This window comes from Lonchura striata, chromosome 7 (assembly GCF_050655825.1).
Source record: "Lonchura striata isolate lonStrDom1 chromosome 7, ASM5065582v1, whole genome shotgun sequence".
In the NCBI taxonomy this organism is placed as follows: domain Eukaryota; kingdom Metazoa; phylum Chordata; class Aves; order Passeriformes; family Estrildidae; genus Lonchura; species Lonchura striata.
Window position 1 is genome coordinate 6940561 of NC_140709.1, and position 19400 is coordinate 6959960.

A 19400-nucleotide genomic window follows, 5' to 3' on the forward strand; every position below is an offset into this window, starting at 1 on the left:
CAGTTTACATCCTTGTTGCCCTTTATTGCAGCAAAGGTCACTGAAAATGTGGGTAATTTTTAAAGCATCTTGTGAAATTTTAGCTGTGTGACTTCAGTCTTAAGGGAGATAACGTGCCAAAAACCCAACTGGAAAATTATGATCTTGATGTTCAGATGCTGAACACAAAGTTGGTACTGTCAGCCCTGAAAAGGGAGATGGTTTGGAATGCACTGCTCTACGTGGAGAATTCAAGATTAACCTAATGATAATAATAATCCAAAGCAATATGACTGACTGCATTGTTCTCAGAGCTATAAAGTCACTTTTTATGTCTTTATTTCTGGTAAAATTCAGGAACATTGTAATAATTTCTCTGAGTTAATTTTAAATTACAGAAGTTTTGGAGAAAATACTATGATATGGACAAGTTTAATTTTAGAAATTAAACAGATTGGATACTTAAGTATCTACTTGCTAATTGTAAAGAACTATGAATAAAATCCTAAAAGCAGAGTCAGTAACTGTTGAATGATTCTGGATCAGTTATAGGAAGTTCATTTTATTTCTTGTTGCATTTGAGATACACTGGGTATATATCTGTCAGTTCTTAGTATGCACATAGCAAAAAAGTTTTCTTGGAAAAAATTTTGAATTCTTTGATGTAGAGATTATGTTGTCCTTAAAGTGAATCTTGAAAAATTTGCTTTCATGAAAATACTAGCAATTAGAAAAAAATATAAAAATCATGTGATTAAGAAATTATTTGAAATATTTTCCAAACATTTTGAACAGATATTCTTTTACTTACGTGGACACTTAGAAACCAGGAGTCTTTTGTATTGTTGTCATTTCATATGATGCTTTCAGGTGCAGGTCTGGCTATCCTCAGAAGGATTCAGAGAACCAGGAAGAGAATGACAGGTTTACTGCACATTAATGGCATTTCCACCTTGACTTCCCCATTCTGTAAGGGGCTTAAATGTCCATAGATTCTTGCTGGACTGCAGAGAGGTGCTCAGTTTACAGGGCAGGAGCTCATGGTTAGCTCAGTCAGGCATTTTCCAGTCACCCATTTGAATTCTCTTTTCTTCCCTGCTGAATGTAATTCTGTTGAAACCCTGTGAATGACAGTACTCTTGATCTGCACTGGCACAGGAGGGAGGACAATTAGAGCTCCTGACTTTCTGTATTTCTTAATATTGCTTCTGCCTTCCTTTCCTGCTTCTTGTTTGTGTTACCTCTTGCTGTGTAAAAATCAACAGTGGGTAGTGCTCCATCACAACACAGGCTTTCAGCACAAGCAGTGATTCTGTAATTCTCTTGAATGCCTCAAAACCTTGGGAAACACAAAAATATTGTATTTCTTCTTTTGGTTCCCTAGCTTGCTATGCTAAGGACTGTAGTTAACTTTGGCATAGCCTGTAAGGCAGGATAGGAATCACTAGGTAGATTAATTAGTTTAAAATAACTTGGATGAGTTTAATGAGAATTGTTTGTCTGGAATTTTGACTTTGGTAGTGTGTGTATTTCCTACATCCAACAGCAACCATGGTCCTGCTGGCCCAAAAGGCCCAAATTTGGTTTTCAGTGACTTTCTTCATGCCTTTCTTCCTAATTTTTTTCCATCTTTAAATGAGGAAGCCTGGAGAGCCCATGGAATTCAAAGGATAAGGGTCACCAGGGATTTATGCAATATGTTCACTTTTGCAAATTACTGTTTAGCACTGAATTGATATTTTTAGAGAACTTTAACTGTAGATTTCATTTTCTGTGGTTAGCAGCAAGTCCAGAAATTGTCATTATTAGGTAAACTTAAGGTTTTCCCTTTTCACTGCACTTTATATTTATATTATAATTAAAAAGAAGCTTCCCCTGAAAAATGATATTCTGTGTCAGGAGAGTTGGCTAGACAATTAATTATACACTTACTATATAATTCTGTATTTTTATGAATTATACATCTCTTAACTGTGTGGAAAAGTTCATTTTCAAGCAACTGAGATATAATAATAATTCTCAGTGTTTAAAACACAATCCCTTATGTTTTTTGGTATTTGTGATGTAGAGCAGTGTTCTTCAACAATGATCCATAGAATGGTGTATGTCTTGAAATTATTTATTTAATGAAGTAATGAACTTCAGGGCTGATGATAAGGTAGATGTAGAATTATTGCAACAGAAGAGATCTGTTTGTCCAAGAGGGCTGTAAAATGAATATGTGCAGTGAGAAGTGGAATGGATCTTTTTCTCCCACAGTTTTGAAGATTTTTACATTACCTTTTGTGAGCATTAAAAAACATACGATGGGTCTCTGATTCTTGGAGAGAGGAGTAAATGAGTTTTCATGTAGAGTTTTCATGTCACTTCCAGAGGGGATTTGTCTCCCATGTAATCTCACCTTGGATTTGTAGAGATGCTTCATTTTTCCTTTGGAGGCAAATTTGGGTGTGGGAGTGGAAGCAATTTCTGCCAACACGGACGCCCCAGTCGCTTTGTCGAGCTGCGACCTCCATTCTCACTTGCCTGAAAATATTTTTAATTAAAGCTTTCTCATTTTGAGAATTTAGAGCTGTGCTGACATTTTCCACTTGCCTTGGAGCACATTTGGAAGGAAATCTTGCTGTTTCTCTCCTACACTTGTATCTCTAGAATGCTTTTTGGGTAAGATTCCTGTACTGTTTTGAGCCCACACCCTGCCCCCAGCCCTTTCCAGGATCTTTCATTGCCACTATCAAACCCCCAAAAATAGGGAAAGATCACAAAACCCAAAGAGACCAACTTTTATACAGGAGAGAGAGATGTGCCATTGATGTGTGGGAACATTACAGCTGCAAATTCCAGTTCTTTCTGTGTTCTTGTCCTATTTTTTATGTAGCTGGAATTTTTTTATTTAGCTGGGAATATTCTGTATGGGCCTGCTTCAGCATGACATGCTGCAGTTATTTCAGTTTCATATCATTGATCCCCAAGGAAATATTTTTCACCAGTCAGATCTTTGACTTTTTTCCCCCCCTCCCTCCTTTTTTTTTCCTTTGTTCCAGCACTTGCTGAAAGTGTTAGATGAAGTAGGCCAGCTGCTCTTCTTTCTGGAGTGTTTGGAATTAAAATTTCTGATAATTTTAGCTCTTGTTCAATACACCTGAATTTAAAAGCTAATCAGTAATTGACATTTGGAAGAGAAAGTCTTCATTTTTGTTTACCCTTCAGGTTAATTTTAAATGAATATTTTTCAGATAATGTAATTTAAGATGGGTTTTTTTCCTACAATGATGAGTGTTGAACCTAAAATAGAATAATTTCTTGTTGGCTCAGAAATAATTTACTGAGGCTCCCTTTCCTCTAGCTATGAGATTCAGAATATTTCCCTTATTGTTACTTTCAGCATTTGTTCTGCAACCTGTGTTAGCCATAATAAGATAATTCCCAATAGAGGAAGGAATTACCATTCCTTTATTGATGTTTCAGAGAGCAATATCCACAGCCAATGCTGTCCCTGAGGATTTGATACACACACATTTCACTACAAATAAGAAGGAATAGTGATTTTGCATACTGTTGATGACATGCTTGGATTTCTAGGTAAATTTTAGTGATTTTTGACATTTTATTAATATATTGAGAAAGGAATCTGAAAATCCTTGAGTGTGGGTTTTGAGCATCGTTTTGTGTTTGCATTTGCTGCTGTTAGTACTTGCCAGCTTTGTGATAAAAAAAACCTTCATCATTTGCCCCTTTACCTTTGTCCTGTCAAGTACTAGATATTCTTGGGTAGTGCAAATATAATTTAGATGTGAATTATGTGCTTTATTTTGACCACTGTCACAAAGAATTTGCAGACTTGTTTCTTGAAGAAGGCTCAAAAAGCCCAACCCAACCACACTGAGAAAGACTGTTTTAATTTCACCTGGGGTTGTAAATCAATATCCATTTACTATTCAGTTACTGCTTGCATTTCCCTGGGTAATAGTATAACACATGTAATGTCAATGCAGTTTGGCATTTGTCCTCATTAGTATGGCAAAGGACACTTTTTTGCAAGAGTAAGCAAGCATCATGCAATATTTGTGACATTTCCTGCAGAACAAAGGAAAGATGTAATCAGTTTGGGTATGAAGGACGTGCACCCATCTCGTGTGGTGCCTCCAGTGCTTTTATAAATGAAATCTCTTGAAAAATTAGGCCATATGTTATTTTATTGTATGTTATTGATTACAGCTGAAAAAGGAAGGTAGGGGTGACACGGTGTAGATTTGTGAGCTCTAATTGATTTATTAGTTTAATGGTTTAAAATAAACACATCATAAACATATATTCAACAACGTCAGCGGTTGGATTATAGGCCAGGAGCAACATAACAAATAACACTTAGTATTGCATACACATATGTCCTTATACAGGTTTCCCTATACATTTATAAACCTCATACATAATTTATTGCTTGCCATTTCAAATCAGAGTATCATATACATTAATTATACATTAGAATCTTGCTTTATAATGGTTATTTCTATGTATGGCTTGGAGTTTGGCCTAAAATACATGTGTTTCTTGCAGGTTATTGAGAACGTTGTGGATACTTGAAGAGTAAGCCAGGGTTAGGGCAAATGAACAGCTACACATCATTCTTTTCTTAGGTGAAAAGCCTAGTTTCCAGATTTTACCAGAAAGAGATTTTTCCAGATTTTATAAGAAAGAAAAGCTGGTGGCTGCTCCCCATTTGGTGGGTGATGTGGAATGCATTGCTGGTCTCGGCTCCCTGCTCATTGGAAAAATCAGTCTCGCTCCTCTGAGGGTGGACAAATATAATTTTAATTTATGTTTCATAACGGTGTTTAAACAGTGTGGATGAATTCTGGGAGAACGGGAAGCATGACTGAACTAATAGTTAAGCAGACCCTTTGCAGGAGTCCTAAGGTCACCTAAGAGAGTTTTCTGCAGCTCCCAGTCCCCCAGCTCCAATCCCCCGTGCCTTGCCATGGCATCCAGCACACCCTGTCTTTGTTATCTGTTTCTTGAAAAAGCATTCTGTGCTGTGGGATTGCTTTGTCACACCAAAGACAAGTTTAAACATTCATGAGATTTTTTTTTTTTTTTGCACTAATAATAGATCTTTGTATCTCCATGTGAAGAGACTGTCTCCTGCCTGAGTCAAGACTGGGCTGTTGGTTTGTTTTCTAACAGTGAAGTGCAATTAAAACTCATCCCTTTTGAAGCTTGCTAGTGAGAGAGACCCTCTGGCTTCCCAGGAGCTGCCTTTAGACTGATTATATAAACTATTTATTAAGAGAAAATGTGATAGAGATTTCGACTTTTTTTTTTTTCTTTTTTTAAGTGTTCGTATTAGAAACATCTCTGTTGTTGCTCTCTATATAGTAACATAATCCTTCAGGGGAAGAAGAGGGAGTCCTTTTTGACTGAGTAACTGCTCTGCTGAGAGGCTTTTAGTGATCCCAGTGTGCCCAGATGACTTGGCAGCTGCTGGGGGAGCTGGAGGAGGCTGGAAGGCTGTGGGAAGTGTGACTGTAGGGATGGGGAGCAGGGTGGGAGCAGAGCCTGGCAGGTGCTGGGGGAATGGTCACCAAGCACCAGGACTGAAGAAGGGTCATTGCTGGGTTCCAGGAGACAGATGGTGAGTTGCAGAGATGGGCAAAATTAATATTTAACAAAACAAACTCAGCTCAGTTTGGGCCAGCCATGACTTTGCTCCTGCCAACACCATCTGTAGCATTCCAGAAACACATCCCTACCTCCTCAGCCAAGAGGAGCCAGGCTCAGCAGAGGAGAGGCAAAACACTGTGAGACACCAGCTTCTCTGGAAAGGGAAAAAATGGCATGAAAAAGGCAGTACCAGTAATTCCCAGCTCCTGCAGGAGTGTGGAGGAACTTTTGGCTGGTTCGGGGAGAGTGGAGAGTGGAAGAAGGTCTGCAGCTGTTGGAGGGGGAGAAGCAGCTTGTTCTGGGATTTTGCAGTAGGATGAGTGACCAGGAAAGGACAGAGCTTCCAGTGAGAGCTACCAGTGAATATCTTTTAACTCCACGCTGTATGGTGCATGAGAACATTTTTATATCCCAGAAGTGGAAGGACTGTAACTAAAGGAGAGGGCGGAGAGAGGAGCTGGTAGAAATAATGCATGAAATCAGGGCAAAGTTTTAGGGTCAGAATTAGAAATATGCATTCTAGGGAAAGATTAGGAACACAAATTATCTGCAATTTTGTTACTAAGCTAGGAATAATTGGGTTAACATATTTCTACGTAATAAGCCAAGCGCTGAAGAATCCATTGGAGTTTTTTTTATTTTTTTACATTCTACAATAGATTCAGGAAGAGATCCAAGTTGCAACATAGAAACCAACAAACTTTTTCTTAAGCCATAAGAGTACTGCTGCTTTTGGTGAAATCCTTGAAAGCAGGGACAGAACTGTTGTGACAATTTTGCAACCCACTCTTCTCAACTGCACAGCTGGGGACAATGCATTTGGATAAAGTGGAGGAAAGCTGCCTGCTGACTTCTATTATTCCTTTCTTAGGAATGGTAAAAGAGAAAAAGATTTTATTCCTAGGAAAGCTTTCTTCTGGGAAAGAAAACATAAAACCACAGTATAAAATCTAACATAAATTAAATCTTAAGCAGGAACAGTGTAGCTATAAAAGTGCTGTGTAATGAGAAGGTAACCCAGGATGGGCACCTTGCTTTATGTACAGTGCTGATCTATACATGAAGCCATCTAATCAGATATAGGTGTCCTTTAATGAAGGTCTCATGTGCAGTGTAGTAGCAGTGAGGGAATATGATGAAAAGAAATGGAAAAGGAAGGCGCTTTATTTACCACACTGGGAAGCCTTTATCGTATGGAAATGATCAGAATTTAAATTTTTATCATCTGTCACAATTTGCTGCTGCTTTAATTAAAATAACACCAAGGACACGTGGGGTGAGCCTGGCTGGATGTGCTCCGTGCTCCTAATGACTGTCAGATGGGAAGGCAAGGGGTACCGAGAGGGCAGGGCTGCGGGAAGATCCGGAGGGAGATGGTGCCAGATGGCTCGGCTTATTTTATTAATTTAGATCTCCATTACGGCTTTTCTTCCCTTCATCTCTCCGAAGGACGAGTTCGTTTGATGGGAATCATTTCGCAGCCGCCGGGGTGACGCGTTTAACTCTCCGGTGCCCGCAGCGCGTTTGTCACGCGTTTGTCACAGAGGTGTCCCACACCTCTGCTCCAGCCCACAGCAGCCCTCCCTCGGCTAATTCATTGAATCCTGCTGTCCCAAACCACTTCCAGCTGCTTGGCAGCAAAACAGTGCCAAAGTAACGTCGTGAGCTGTTTCTCTTCTCTTTCACCCTCGCCTGCTCAGGGAGCAGCCCGGCTGTCCGTGCGGCTGAGCATCCCCGCTTTGGGCTGCGCTGGTGCACCCGCAAAACCTTCTTGGCAGCAGCAAATAGCCTCACTCTTCTTCTTCCAGCTCCGGGGCGGCTGGACACCCAAAAAGAGCAGAGAAGTACTGAAAAAAGAGAGTTTGAAAGGCTTTTTTTCCCTCTTGGGTTTGGTGCTCGCAGCCGCGCTCGGTTCGTGCGGGATCTGCCGCCTCCCGGTGGCTCCTGCGAGGAGCTGCGGCACAGAGCTGCTGCTTTGGGTTCGGAGATTTGGGGTGTGCTTTAGGGATCTTGGGGGTTCTTTAGGGATTTTGGGAATTGTTCAGGAGTAAAACTGGGAATATCGCCTTCCAAAAAGATGTTTGGCACAGCCGAGAGCGTCTGCATTCAGAGCAGGGTTTTTTAATTTCTTCCCTTTCTTGCATCCACGGTGATAACAAAGGAGCTTTGATTTGTTTGGTCTTTTGCTTTATCAGTGGTTATTGGATTAGTATCGAGAACAAAATGAGTTTTGTTGTGACACTATAGTCTTATGTGATTCAGTGGGGAGGAAAAAAAAAAGTCAATCTTAAAAACAGTTTCTTTATCCTGAATATGTATCCTCTATAAAAAAGCCTGTTCAGCAACTGGAGCCTTACACTTACCCTGTATATTAAATATTTGGTAAAATATTAGATGAGATTAGATTAACACATCAGAACTTGTTAAGCTATCAAAATGAAGTCTTTGAGCACTGAAAACACACATTTTTGAGAAAGATACATCAAAATTAGAGGCATAGTTTTGACAAGGATCTCAAAGTTTGAGTGTTTTTTGCAAAGCTTGTCCAGACTTTTGAAGCTTTGTTGGCATTTCAGACCTTCTGAGAGCTCTCAATTTTCCTTGTTAGATTGACAGCAACCAAATATTGCCACTATTTCCTTAGTCCTTCCCTAGCACTCGGAAATTGCCTGGATATTTTTCAGCTGTTCTGTTAAAATAACTTTATGAATGCTTTTTATCCTACCTTTACCCAGTACTTGACTTCAGTGTTCTCTTTGCTTTTATTTTACTCTCTTTCCCTCAGTACATTTTGTCTTAATATTGTTAATATTGTACCAGGTCTAGAGAGAATGAGCTCATGATGTGAGTAAAGTAGAATTTCAAAATCATATGACATACAGAATTGTAAAAAAAAAAATTGAATTATTTATTTAGGGATATGAGTACATTATACCAGTAATCTAATTCCCAGTATCTTCCTAAGCAGCTTTCAAACCCATTTTTTGATTTCTTTGGGTTTCAAATTGCTGCTAAAATAATGAAAATGGATGGAGCTGCTGCTGAATCATCATGACAATGTTTGGTATCAACGGGGACTTTCACCAGAGTGTTTTCATCTGGAACAGGGTCCCAGTGGCACTGGCCCACTTAGACCTGCAGATACAAATTAAAAAAGAATTTTTGCTATTTCCTTTACTTGCATTGGTGTTGCAACAGCTTGAATTAAAGCTTCTATCAAGAGTAATAAATGAATCTTAACTCAAAGCTCTGTGGTTAGGTGGCAGGCAGGCTGAGCTGTGGGTTTTTCTGCAGCCCATGGGCTGAGGTACCTCAGGGGGAAGAAGGCACAGGGACCCCCTTTAGGCACCTTATTGCAGCATGTCAGCACCCAGCAGTGTCCTCCCAGCCCAACCAAACACAAACCTGTCAGCAGGAAGGGCTGGGGGCCTCCTGATGGCCTTTAGAGAATGGTGTTAAACAGTAATAACTAACTCTTTGCCCTGCACTGACACACAGCTCTCTCCTGAGGGAGCCTGGGGAACCCATGTTTCACGTGCAAATTAAGCAATGGGAATGCTTCTGTGAAATGGAAGTCCAATGAAAAATTTGTTTTCTATGAAAAAGCTAAACCTTACTTTGCACATCGGCATCAGAAGTTTTATGGATGTAGTTTGAACCAGACTTTTGAAAAAGGAAATGAAACAAAATCAAAGCAAGCCCAGAATCAGAAACAACATTAAACAGTTATTTCTTACACCAAGAATCGATGTTGGTCTGGTAAGTGGGATTCTATTTTCAAGCCTTCCTCCTGCCTGTGGAGACTTCATTACTGCTGGCATTAGGCACAGGATGACCTGGCAGTCTGCACTCAGCCCAACAGGTAAATATAATCTCCTGACTCTGAGGAGGCTGGGTCAATTCACAGTTTGTTGATTGGAGCTGTCATTAATTATGGCTGCAAAAGCAATTGCAGGTGACAATACAAGCAAAATCAGCACCAGCTGTTGAGGCAGTCATAAGGTAGGAAATCTTGATCTCAGGTTGTGTTTCTCAGTAGCACAAATAATTGCACAGTAATTAGTACTATTTTCATTTATTAGGTGGGACATGACCAGAAGACATACTAATGTCTGACATCTCTTTTTTTTTTCCCCCAGGATGATTTTCTGTATAGTGTCTCTGTTCTAAGTGGGATCCTTTGTACAGTCTTGGCAGTAATCAAATTTATGCTGGGAAAGGTCCTTACAAGCAGAGCACTGATAACTGATGGTGAGTGTGACATTGATCCTGCTGCTTTTAGAGACTTCCAGGGACCCCTTCATGATGACAGCTGTGAGAGAGCATTGAAGTAAGGCAGCCACTGAGAAATGGGAGAAAACCCAAACCCTAGAACAGGCTGTGGTACCACTGGTCTCTAGCACAGAAAGCTCAGCTGAAATGGAATGCCTGGTGGAAGCCAAACAGTGAATGTGTGGCTAGTAAGCAATAATAGAGTTGGAGGTACAGCAGATAATGGATTAGAGGTGTATTAGTCAGCAGGGGGATATGACACCAATTTAGAGAGCTTTGGTTAAGTCACCTCCATCCTCCCTGCCGGTGCCTGGAAAGCTCAAATGAAGCAAAGTCTGCTGCAGAAAATTGCCTGCCTTGAGCAGGGATCACCAGCAGCACCCACAGTGCTGGTGGGCATCCTTTTGGTGTCATTTGTCAGCAGAGGAGCAGAGCTGCTGGGGCAGGGCAGATGTGAGCTGCCCTGCCCTGCACTCCTCTGGCCCTGCTGGGGCTTGGCACAGGGTGGATCTCCACGGCATCCTTGGAGCCCCTCACTGCCACCACTGCATCAGCCCAGCACCTGACTGCTTCTGGTGATAAGGGAGGTTTGAAATCATGCTTTAAAAGTTGGTCCAGATATTCCTCTTACTGACAGGGCTCAAGCTCCTGAATCCTCAGAAATCCCAGGGATCTGCCCTTCAAATGGGTGAGGCCACAGTGATTGCAGAAGTTTCACAGCTCCCTGCAGATCTCTCCCAGTTTTATCTGCCAGGGAAGTTTGAAATACTCAGTAAACAGACACTGTAGGGGTTCATGACTCATGGGTTGTGCTGCCTAAATTATTTTACTCTTTGCTACAGATTTCATTTTAAGGAAATTCAATTTTCAGTTTACTCTAGAGATACATAAATTTTGCTTTAATTTAAGCAAATTAAACATATTTTTTTTCTGGATGATGTGTGATAGCACGTATTATGAGTATCTCTATCATCCCACTTATATAAATTCTTCATGAGTAATTTATATTTTAAATCTGAAAGAAGCAAAAAAGGCATCAGAATAGCAGTGAGGGGGTTACAACTAAGATATTGCCTCCCTGCATTTGGGATTATCTCCCAACAGACTTCCAGCTCAGAGATCTTACTCTTTCCAATGGGCTCTGCCACTCTAGACATTTTAAAACAAAAATAGCTCCAACCTGCAAAAAGGATTCTGGAAAGGATGCTGGGAACTGCAGCCCAGTGAGTCTGACTTCCTTCACTGCCAGGGTGGAAGTGGGACACGTTGGCCATTTCAGAGCTGTGCCTAGGCAGGCAAATGAGGAACCCTCCCTTTAAAAAAATTTAGCTTAGTTTTGAAACAAAGCAGTTTATTCAGCCAAAATATTAACTGAAAATAACTCCAGCTCTGAATTGTTCTCCTGTATGACAGAGAAATCTCTTTTCCCATAATTACATCCTCATGCTAATGATACTGCTTCTGAGCTGCTCATTCTTTGATTAAAAAAATTAGGGAAAAAAGTATACAATTACCTCAACCTGGTTTTTATATCTCTTCTCCCCTTTAAAATTACTTTAGAAAATGTAGGAGGCTGATCTTAACATGTGTGGTTAAATATCTGCTTTCACAGGGTATATTTACATATGTACTTGATTTATTAACGATCAGGAAGAGACAATGTGATTCAGCAGCTGAGACAGATTTAGCAGTCCCTTGCATATCTTTTTTTAGTGTTTTCTGTTTCCTGCTAATTTACCTCCTGTGATCCCTGGCTCCAGATCAACAAACTGTTTTGAATAAAAGGAGCATGAATTTTTCTTCCTAAAAAATAGGCTTATTTTCAGAACAGCAAATTCTCTTTTAATTTTTTTTGAATGATTTTGTTTTAGAGTAGGGCTTAACAGCAATATCTCTTTAAATCCTAGATGTACGAATCCTAATGAGGCAAAATGTCAGTTGTACTGTTTGTTTATAGCAAAAGCTCTTGGTCTTTTGGGTAATAAAAATAGTAATTTCCTGCCTTGAATTTTGTGACATCCCAGAGGACAATTCTGTGACAGTCAGTGATGTCAGCCAACTTTCCTGCAGGTTTTAGTTACCTGTTTCCTATCCAGATTTAGCCACCTGTTTTTTCCTCTGCTGGCCTTACACTCAGAACAGTGTCTGGATTAATACCTGCAGCCATTACATGATTTCCTGCCACATCAGCAAAGAAAGGTTTGCCTGAATGAGAGTCAGGAAGGGAAAACAATTTCCTTTGCAAGTAGCTTTTAAATTATTTGGAACCATCAGCCAAAAATGGCATGAAAATGTTTTATTATTTTGTGTGAATCCATCGTGCTGATGGATTCTGTATTAAGCTGGAGCAGAGGAAGTAACACTGGTTTAAAAATTCTAATTATTAATTTATATTTTATATTTGTTATATCTATAGACACAATATACACCATTTCAGCATGTGTTAGCAGTATAAATGAGTAAATAGACAAAGACTGGATGTGAGAAGGGTGGATCAAAGGACAGGCTCAGGAAAAGTGTCAGGTGTATCATTGTTGGCAGTCATGGGGAATTGCAAAAACCTGCCTAACTCCTGTAAACAGCAGCTGGCTAGAGCTGATTCACCAAGCAATAAAGAATATTTCAAGTCTAATATTTCATTTGTTATCGAGGTTAAATAGTGTATGGATCTACCAAATTAATGAATTCTCAGACTTTTTTTTTTTGTGTGTAAAACAATAGGGGTAACTTTTGGGTTATTGTGGAAAAAAATCAAAAAAAAGAATTTGGAGTTGAAAAACAGAACACAAGGAATGACTTATAAAACCCCAAATCAATAATCAATCAAACGGGAGTTGAATGGAAAAGGGCATTAATTTTTCTATTGGAGAAAAAAAGAACAAGTTAAACAAAAAAAAGGAATCTAAAAGGATGTACATTAGAATTGTAAATAGTAGATAAGAAGCTACTGTGGTCTATCTAAAGCATAAATAGAAAATATTACTAGGATTATCCTGTATGTCATCAGCAATGTCTATAGCTCTAAGCAATGGTGCCAAGTATGTAAATAAATATATGGAATGGGATAAAAACTCCAAGAGAGGGCCTTTGACAGGTCACTGTGCAAAACCATTTTCTTTCCATGAGCTCCTGGTGTTCATCCTTTAATTATTTCTTTTCTCCCCTTCTAGGTTTCAACTCTCTTGTGGGTGGAATAATGGGATTTTCCATCCTTCTTAGTGCAGAAGTGTTTAAACACAATTCTTCTGTCTGGTACCTGGATGGCAGTATAGGAGTGTTAATTGGACTTACAATATCTGCCTATGGAATCAAGTGAGTATCTCCTGGGAGCAGGCAGGGCCCTGTGTCCAGTAGATGAGCTGGCCCTGAGACATAGGAGGTCACACCTATAATAGTTTAGGTAATTCCAGTGAAATCAGTCCCTGGAATTTATTAGACAATGCTGGAGCAGAGTGTGTGGAAAGGGTTATAAAGGCCTGTGTCCTCCACATCAGCTGGAAAGCAACCAGGACTTAAAAAGAAATTGGAATACTTTTAGATTCTTGTATACTTGAAATAAAATATCTCCAAAATAACTACAAATTATGGATAAAATCAGTCCTCCTTGCATTTATGGCACATTTCTGAGCTCTGCTTTGCCTTTGGATTAAAGGAAAGGTGCTCAAGTTTTTAAGAGAGATCTTGCTATTGATTTCCATCCCAGCCCCACCTTTGGCAACTTCTGAAGGTTCCTGCTCATGTTTCAGATGCTGTTTCTCTTGAATATTAAGATGCTTTCTTGATTCACACCAGAAACAGAATAAAAAACAAAACAGAGCTCTGCCATGCACTTCTGCCACAAATTTTTGACTTTATCCATTATGGCTTATATGCCACAAGAGAAAGTGGAAGATGGAGCATCTTAGTTGGAATTATGCCAGTTGAGAAGCAGCCCTTGGCCAGGCTGCAGTCAGCTCTCAGCTGGAAGCTGTGTGGGTTTGGCTTTTGTTTTTTTTTCAACTTGGAAAATTCAATTAACATTTTAATGGGAAGTACCGCTCTTAAATAGGTGGGTATAATCACAATTTCCACTGTAAAACTAACAGTTCTGGAAAACTCTAAAGGCTGTTACGCCACCTGAGCTCTTTTTTATTCATAAATATTTAAATATTCAGTTCTGGGGCTGTCCTGTGCATGATCCTTTGTTCTCTCCCTGCAGGCTGCTCATTGATATGGTGCCCAGGGTGAGGCAAACACGCCACTATGAGATGTTCGAGTGAGGCTGCTGCCCTCTCCCTGCAAGGACTGTAAAACCACAGCATCCTACGTCTTGGCAAGTGGTGCCACTGGTATTTTCCTGAATATGCAGTTTGTTTCCCCGTGGTCTGTTTCTGTTGAAGTTTGTTTGAATGGGAAATCTCTCTGTAAATTTGGCATATTGTGCACACTGCTTGCGATTCAGCCAAACAGCAGCGTTTTGGTTTTTTCTTTTCTTATTTATTTCCAGTATGCTATTGATTCCTGTGACAATAACATGCAGTTTGCAGCTTGAACTAGCTGCCATGTTGTATATTCCAGAGTGAAAGTGTTCTCAATGGTGTGGTAAGCCTGTGGGTAAAGAAGTGCCAGTTTCAGATTTGAGTTTTGGATTTTTTTTCCCTCTGGCCTGTATTTTCCCAAACACATGCTGTAACAGGAGTACAATCCTTGCTAACCTCTTTGACTAAGAGTATCTTACAGAATCTGGACACCAAGAGCTGTGTTGCTTAAAACACTCAAGTACTACTACTTCCACCCTCTTGTTGAAATAGACACCCCAAAAGAGCAGGTACTGCCCTTTCTGTGATCAGAGAGATACTGCATTTTAACCCCAAATTAACTGAAACGATACCTCTTCAATTTCAATTCTATTTTTCCTAATGAGACACTGTTCATAGCTTTGCATGGACCAAACAAGCACACACAGTATTACTGTACAGACCAAAACCAAAATAGTCATGCAGGGAAGAGGAGCTGCTCAAGGAATGGGATTTTCATCTCCCATTTTACCATGTGCAGCTGTACCAGCGTGTGTGATGTTGTGGTTGCTCTGTAGTCTGACAACGGCACAGCAGCGGCTCAATCTCGTGGCGAGATACAGATCTATTTATTAGATTTAGATTGTCCTGTAAAGTGTTGCTCACTTTCCACCACACATCTTATATATTACTTAATAGCAGGTTAAATGATCGAAGAATCTTGATGTATAATCAATAAAACTGGTATCTATTTTATACGGTATCTGTAAGTAACATTTGAAAACTATTTCCAGAATGTATGATAGAACAAAGTCTTCCTGTATAGCAGCCTATTAAACTGGATTCCCTGGCTATAACCATTTTCTCTTTATTTGATGTATTCCAGGTCCCGTTTTCACAACAGAGAATCAGTATTATTGCTTCTATTTATCACAGGTGAATAAAAAATAGGACAGACCACTGTAGAGTTTGAAATAAGGCCATGGTAAGTAGGTGAGCAGCTAGAAATGCCCATTTCTAGTACATAACAAGAGACTGGATGAGAGTGGATGTACAATTATACTGATCAGTGAGGGATGTACAGTGGAGACACTATTTTTTTCCCATGTGTGATGTTAAAACTGTATTTCCCATCATCTGGGACTTGACCAGGTATAGTAAAAGCCCACTCCCACTGATATGTGTTGGAAGAGACCCCCCAGTGGTTTCCCTGACCTGGCAGTACCCATATGAGTGACAGCATTGGAAAGAGAACATGCCTTGATACAGGATTCCTTATGGCAAAATGAAATTTGCCCTGCTGCTATAGTTTGTTTCATGTATTTTGGATGAATTAAGTTTGCATAAGTATTTGTATGCTAAGTGGTGCTATCAGTGCTGATGCTGCTTGTGCCTTGCTGCCACAGGATGATGTCACTCAGCTGTAAGGTGACAAAGGAGCTACTTCAGAAGAGCATTCAGCAAGGACTCCAGAAGGACTGGAAAGTGTAGGACTGCTCACTGTACTCAGCACAGGTGGATTTTTAAATATCAAATGCCACCCCAAGACCCTGTCTTCCTGCACAAGACCTTAATGTGTTCTTATATTTTTGCTTTTCCCGTTATGTTTCTTCTCTCAACACCAGTTCCATGAAGGGAGCTGTGAGCTGGTATTTCCTCACTGTTTAACAGTGTTAGGCATTTTCAGCCTCAGAATCACAGAGCCAGGATGCAAACCTAGCAGTATTAGACATTTCATGGGTTTGTTAGTTTTCTTGATAGTGTTTACCCTTTTTCACCTCCCTGAGGGCTTTATTCCCACTCAGTCCCACTGCTAATTTTGAGAATGACACTTGAGAACTGCAGAAGTGCTGCTCCCCAGGGCCATGCAGTCTAGCAGCCTGTTTGTAGCCCACTCCTGCAGAAAACTGAGAAGTGACATGCTGGTGGCTGAACTCCTGATATAACTTTTGCCACACCAAAGTCCTAAACCACTGGAAGCATGCAGGACACTCAAACCAGCACCCAGCTGAAACATTAAATAGTTCTGTTAGAATGCTGAGTGTAAACAGGAGCAGAGATGTGCTGCTCTTGCACACAGGAAGGTTAAACATTCAGTTAATGAAGTTTCACACTTCTGGAACTCTGGAATGCTCTGAGGATGTTTCTAAGTACAGACACCTGAAAAGGGAAAGTGGTTAAACAAGTTAATCATACTCTTATCAGATTAATTTAAAGCAGTTGCAGAGAGTTTTCAATTACCACAGGTGCTTCAAAGCATTGCTAGTATTAGCAGGTAAATGCAAGAAAATAACAGAAATACTTGTGATACTTAATAAAGTCCAGGAAAATATGAATCTCAGAAATGGTGATAAAGCCGGCTGGCATCAAGGATACTCTGTGTGGTATGTGACAATAACAGAGAAAATAACTGCTCATCCATCTCCTGTGACACTGCTCGAGCCAGCCACCCTCAGAGGGAACAGTTTCTATATGAGTTTTCTTTATTAAATGTCAGTGCCAGTTGATTTTTTCCAACTATGAGATGGCAAGTGTGCTTCCAGCTAGGCTAAGGGAAGGTGGACGTTTCAAAAGCTTCAACAGCTCAAAAGCACTCGGACTAATCACCTGAACCTTGGCACTGGCCAGCATAATAACCTGCCTGGTGATCACAGCAGCCCTCAGCACTGCCAAGGGTTCTTTGTTGTGCACGGGGAAGGAGCTCAGTGCTCACACAAGGAACAGCACTGGCCAGAATGAGGCTGCAAACTGACACTTGTTAAAGTCTGGCCAAGCTCAGAATTGCAAATTAATCCCTGAAAGTGACTGTGACACTGAGCAGATGCTTTGAATCTGGCCATATTGTTCAGCAGAGAAGGGAGCTCAAAACCTCTGTCAGGATTACACCAGCTGCTATCTTGAATCCCCAGCCATGATGCACACACACCAGGTAGGCATAGGAAATTATAATGTTCACTTATAGCTAAAAGTCAGATTTTTTTAAAATTTTGATTGTCATTTTAAAAAATCACCAGAATAACATCTGCTGCTGATTTATTCCATTTTACTTCTTGCTATAATAGGCAGACCATAAATAAGCATCAGCTAACCATGGTGGAAAATGAGCCTCAAAAGAAACTCCCTGATGATGTTCCAGGAATGTACCCGAAGCAGAGATCCCAGACAAGAAGCTCCTCAGATGTGGGCAAATTCAGCTGTAGGTATGCCTGCAGCTGGGAATGTACCATGAAGGTGCTCACCCTGCTAATACCACGTTCATTTATGCAATCCCAGCTGCTTGGGAAAAAGTGAAGGCATTTCTGGCATTCTTTTTTGTGGGCCAGCTCATGGAGATACTATGCCACGGGACAAGGATTAATAGAATAGTTTAGGGTGGAAGTGATCTTTAAAGGTCATCCAGTCCGTCTATTAAGCCTTAATACCATGCAGACCAAGAATGTTTGTTCCCAACCTGACAAGGCATTTTTCCTTGGCAGTCAGATAAAGAGCTTAAGGAAGCTCCTTGAACAGAGTTTATCCCTGGAATTCACAGACTTGTGTAGATGCTTCACACAGTTTTGCTGTGCTGGCAGTGATTTCTCACCTCTCTGCCTGTGTTGGGTGTGCTGCCACCGAGAGGAGCTGTGACAGAGCCATTCCTGTGCCTCTGGCTGTTTATCCAGGACCAGGAGCTGCACAGGAGTAGCACACAAAAACACATTCCTGTGGCCTGGCATGTGAGGCCAGGTTATGCAATGTGAGAGCATAATTAATGCAAGCAACAGACCAGCCAGGGATGCTTCCCTCTCCTGTTCCCCCGAGAATGGGAGCTGCAGTTTTCCTTTCAGCCAGGGGATTGGTATTGGAGATAGCACTGAACAGTTCCTGCTTTTTCCTTGTTCAGTGAGATCAGCTGCCCCATAGTGGGCACAGCTGCCCCCAAGCCTCCAGCCCACTCACCTGGAGCTGCAGGAGAAGGGGACCTGAGTTCAGGTCCTGCAGGGGCTGACACCAGCACCACCACTCAGCTGCAGGCAGACCCAAAGTACATTTTCTCCCAAGTTAGTTTGGCAAGTAGCTGGGAAATGTCCCATTTTGTCAGCTCCCACTGCTGGCACCAATCCCAGCAGCCTTCTGAACTCATCTCATGCAGACACAGGCTGCAGGATTATTGTCACCTCTCACCTCACCACAGAGCAAGGAGTGGAGGCTCCTCTCAAACAGACCAAGTGACAACACCAAACTCCTCTTACTGGGCAGATCCATTGGGCAGAACCCAAGCAGAGCTCAGGCTGATCACACCAGCTACACCCTCCTATGGAGGTGAGGAAATTAAAGCCAGGAAGGGTCTCTAGGGATTTGGCAGCTTCCCATTCCACCATCCCCTGTACTTAAATGGAAGCACCAGCTCTTACCTCCTGAGCCACCAAAGGCTCTCACCTCAGAACATTTTCTTTGAAATTGTTATTCTTTCAGCATTTTTGTGCAGCACTGGTTTGCTTTGACATGTCTCTCCTCACAAAGGTGCAGGAAGCAGATGTCTTCAGCCAGGCAGTGCTTCCCTGAGGTCCTGCAGGAGCAAGGACCCCTGAGCCAAGGCTCCCAGCAAAGCAGGACACGCGGTGAGACCGAATAGCTGGAGTCTGTTCTCTGCAAACTGTCCCCAGGTTTTTTTGCTACAAAGATTTACCACCTAGATTTCAGCTAAATGCAATCTCCACTGCCAATAAAATAAAATAACAAATCCTGACAAGCATGAACACAAATACAGAGGAGTGTGAGGCAGCAAAGTGGGTGCTCCAGCTCTTGCACGCTGAGGGGAAGTGTTTTGAGAGAAGCACAAAGTCCCAGCAAAACGTTTCCATCTGTGGACGCTCTACCAGCTGGAGTTTGACTAAACCCAGTCTAAGCATGTGAGAGTTGAAGTATCCAGTATTTAAGCTCCCCCAAAGGAGCTTTCCAATACAGCTGCATGGTGTATTTTTTATTCCAAGTTCCAATTTTCAGATATTT

General features: G+C 41.0%; 1 protein-coding gene across 2 annotated transcripts in view; it reads left to right on the forward strand.

The window, feature by feature from the left end:
- TMEM163 (transmembrane protein 163) overlaps positions 1-15265 on the forward strand; it is an 85120-nt gene extending 69855 nt beyond the window's left edge. For both annotated transcript variants that reach the window (XM_021548733.4, XM_021548735.3), the window contains 3 exons: positions 9780-9891; positions 13083-13224; positions 14111-15265. In XM_021548733.4, the coding sequence (XP_021404408.1) occupies positions 9780-9891; positions 13083-13224; positions 14111-14171 (315 nt within the window). In that variant the 3' untranslated portion in view covers positions 14172-15265. The remainder of the gene's footprint in view (positions 1-9779; positions 9892-13082; positions 13225-14110) is intronic.
- Positions 15266-19400: the final 4135 nt, after the last annotated feature.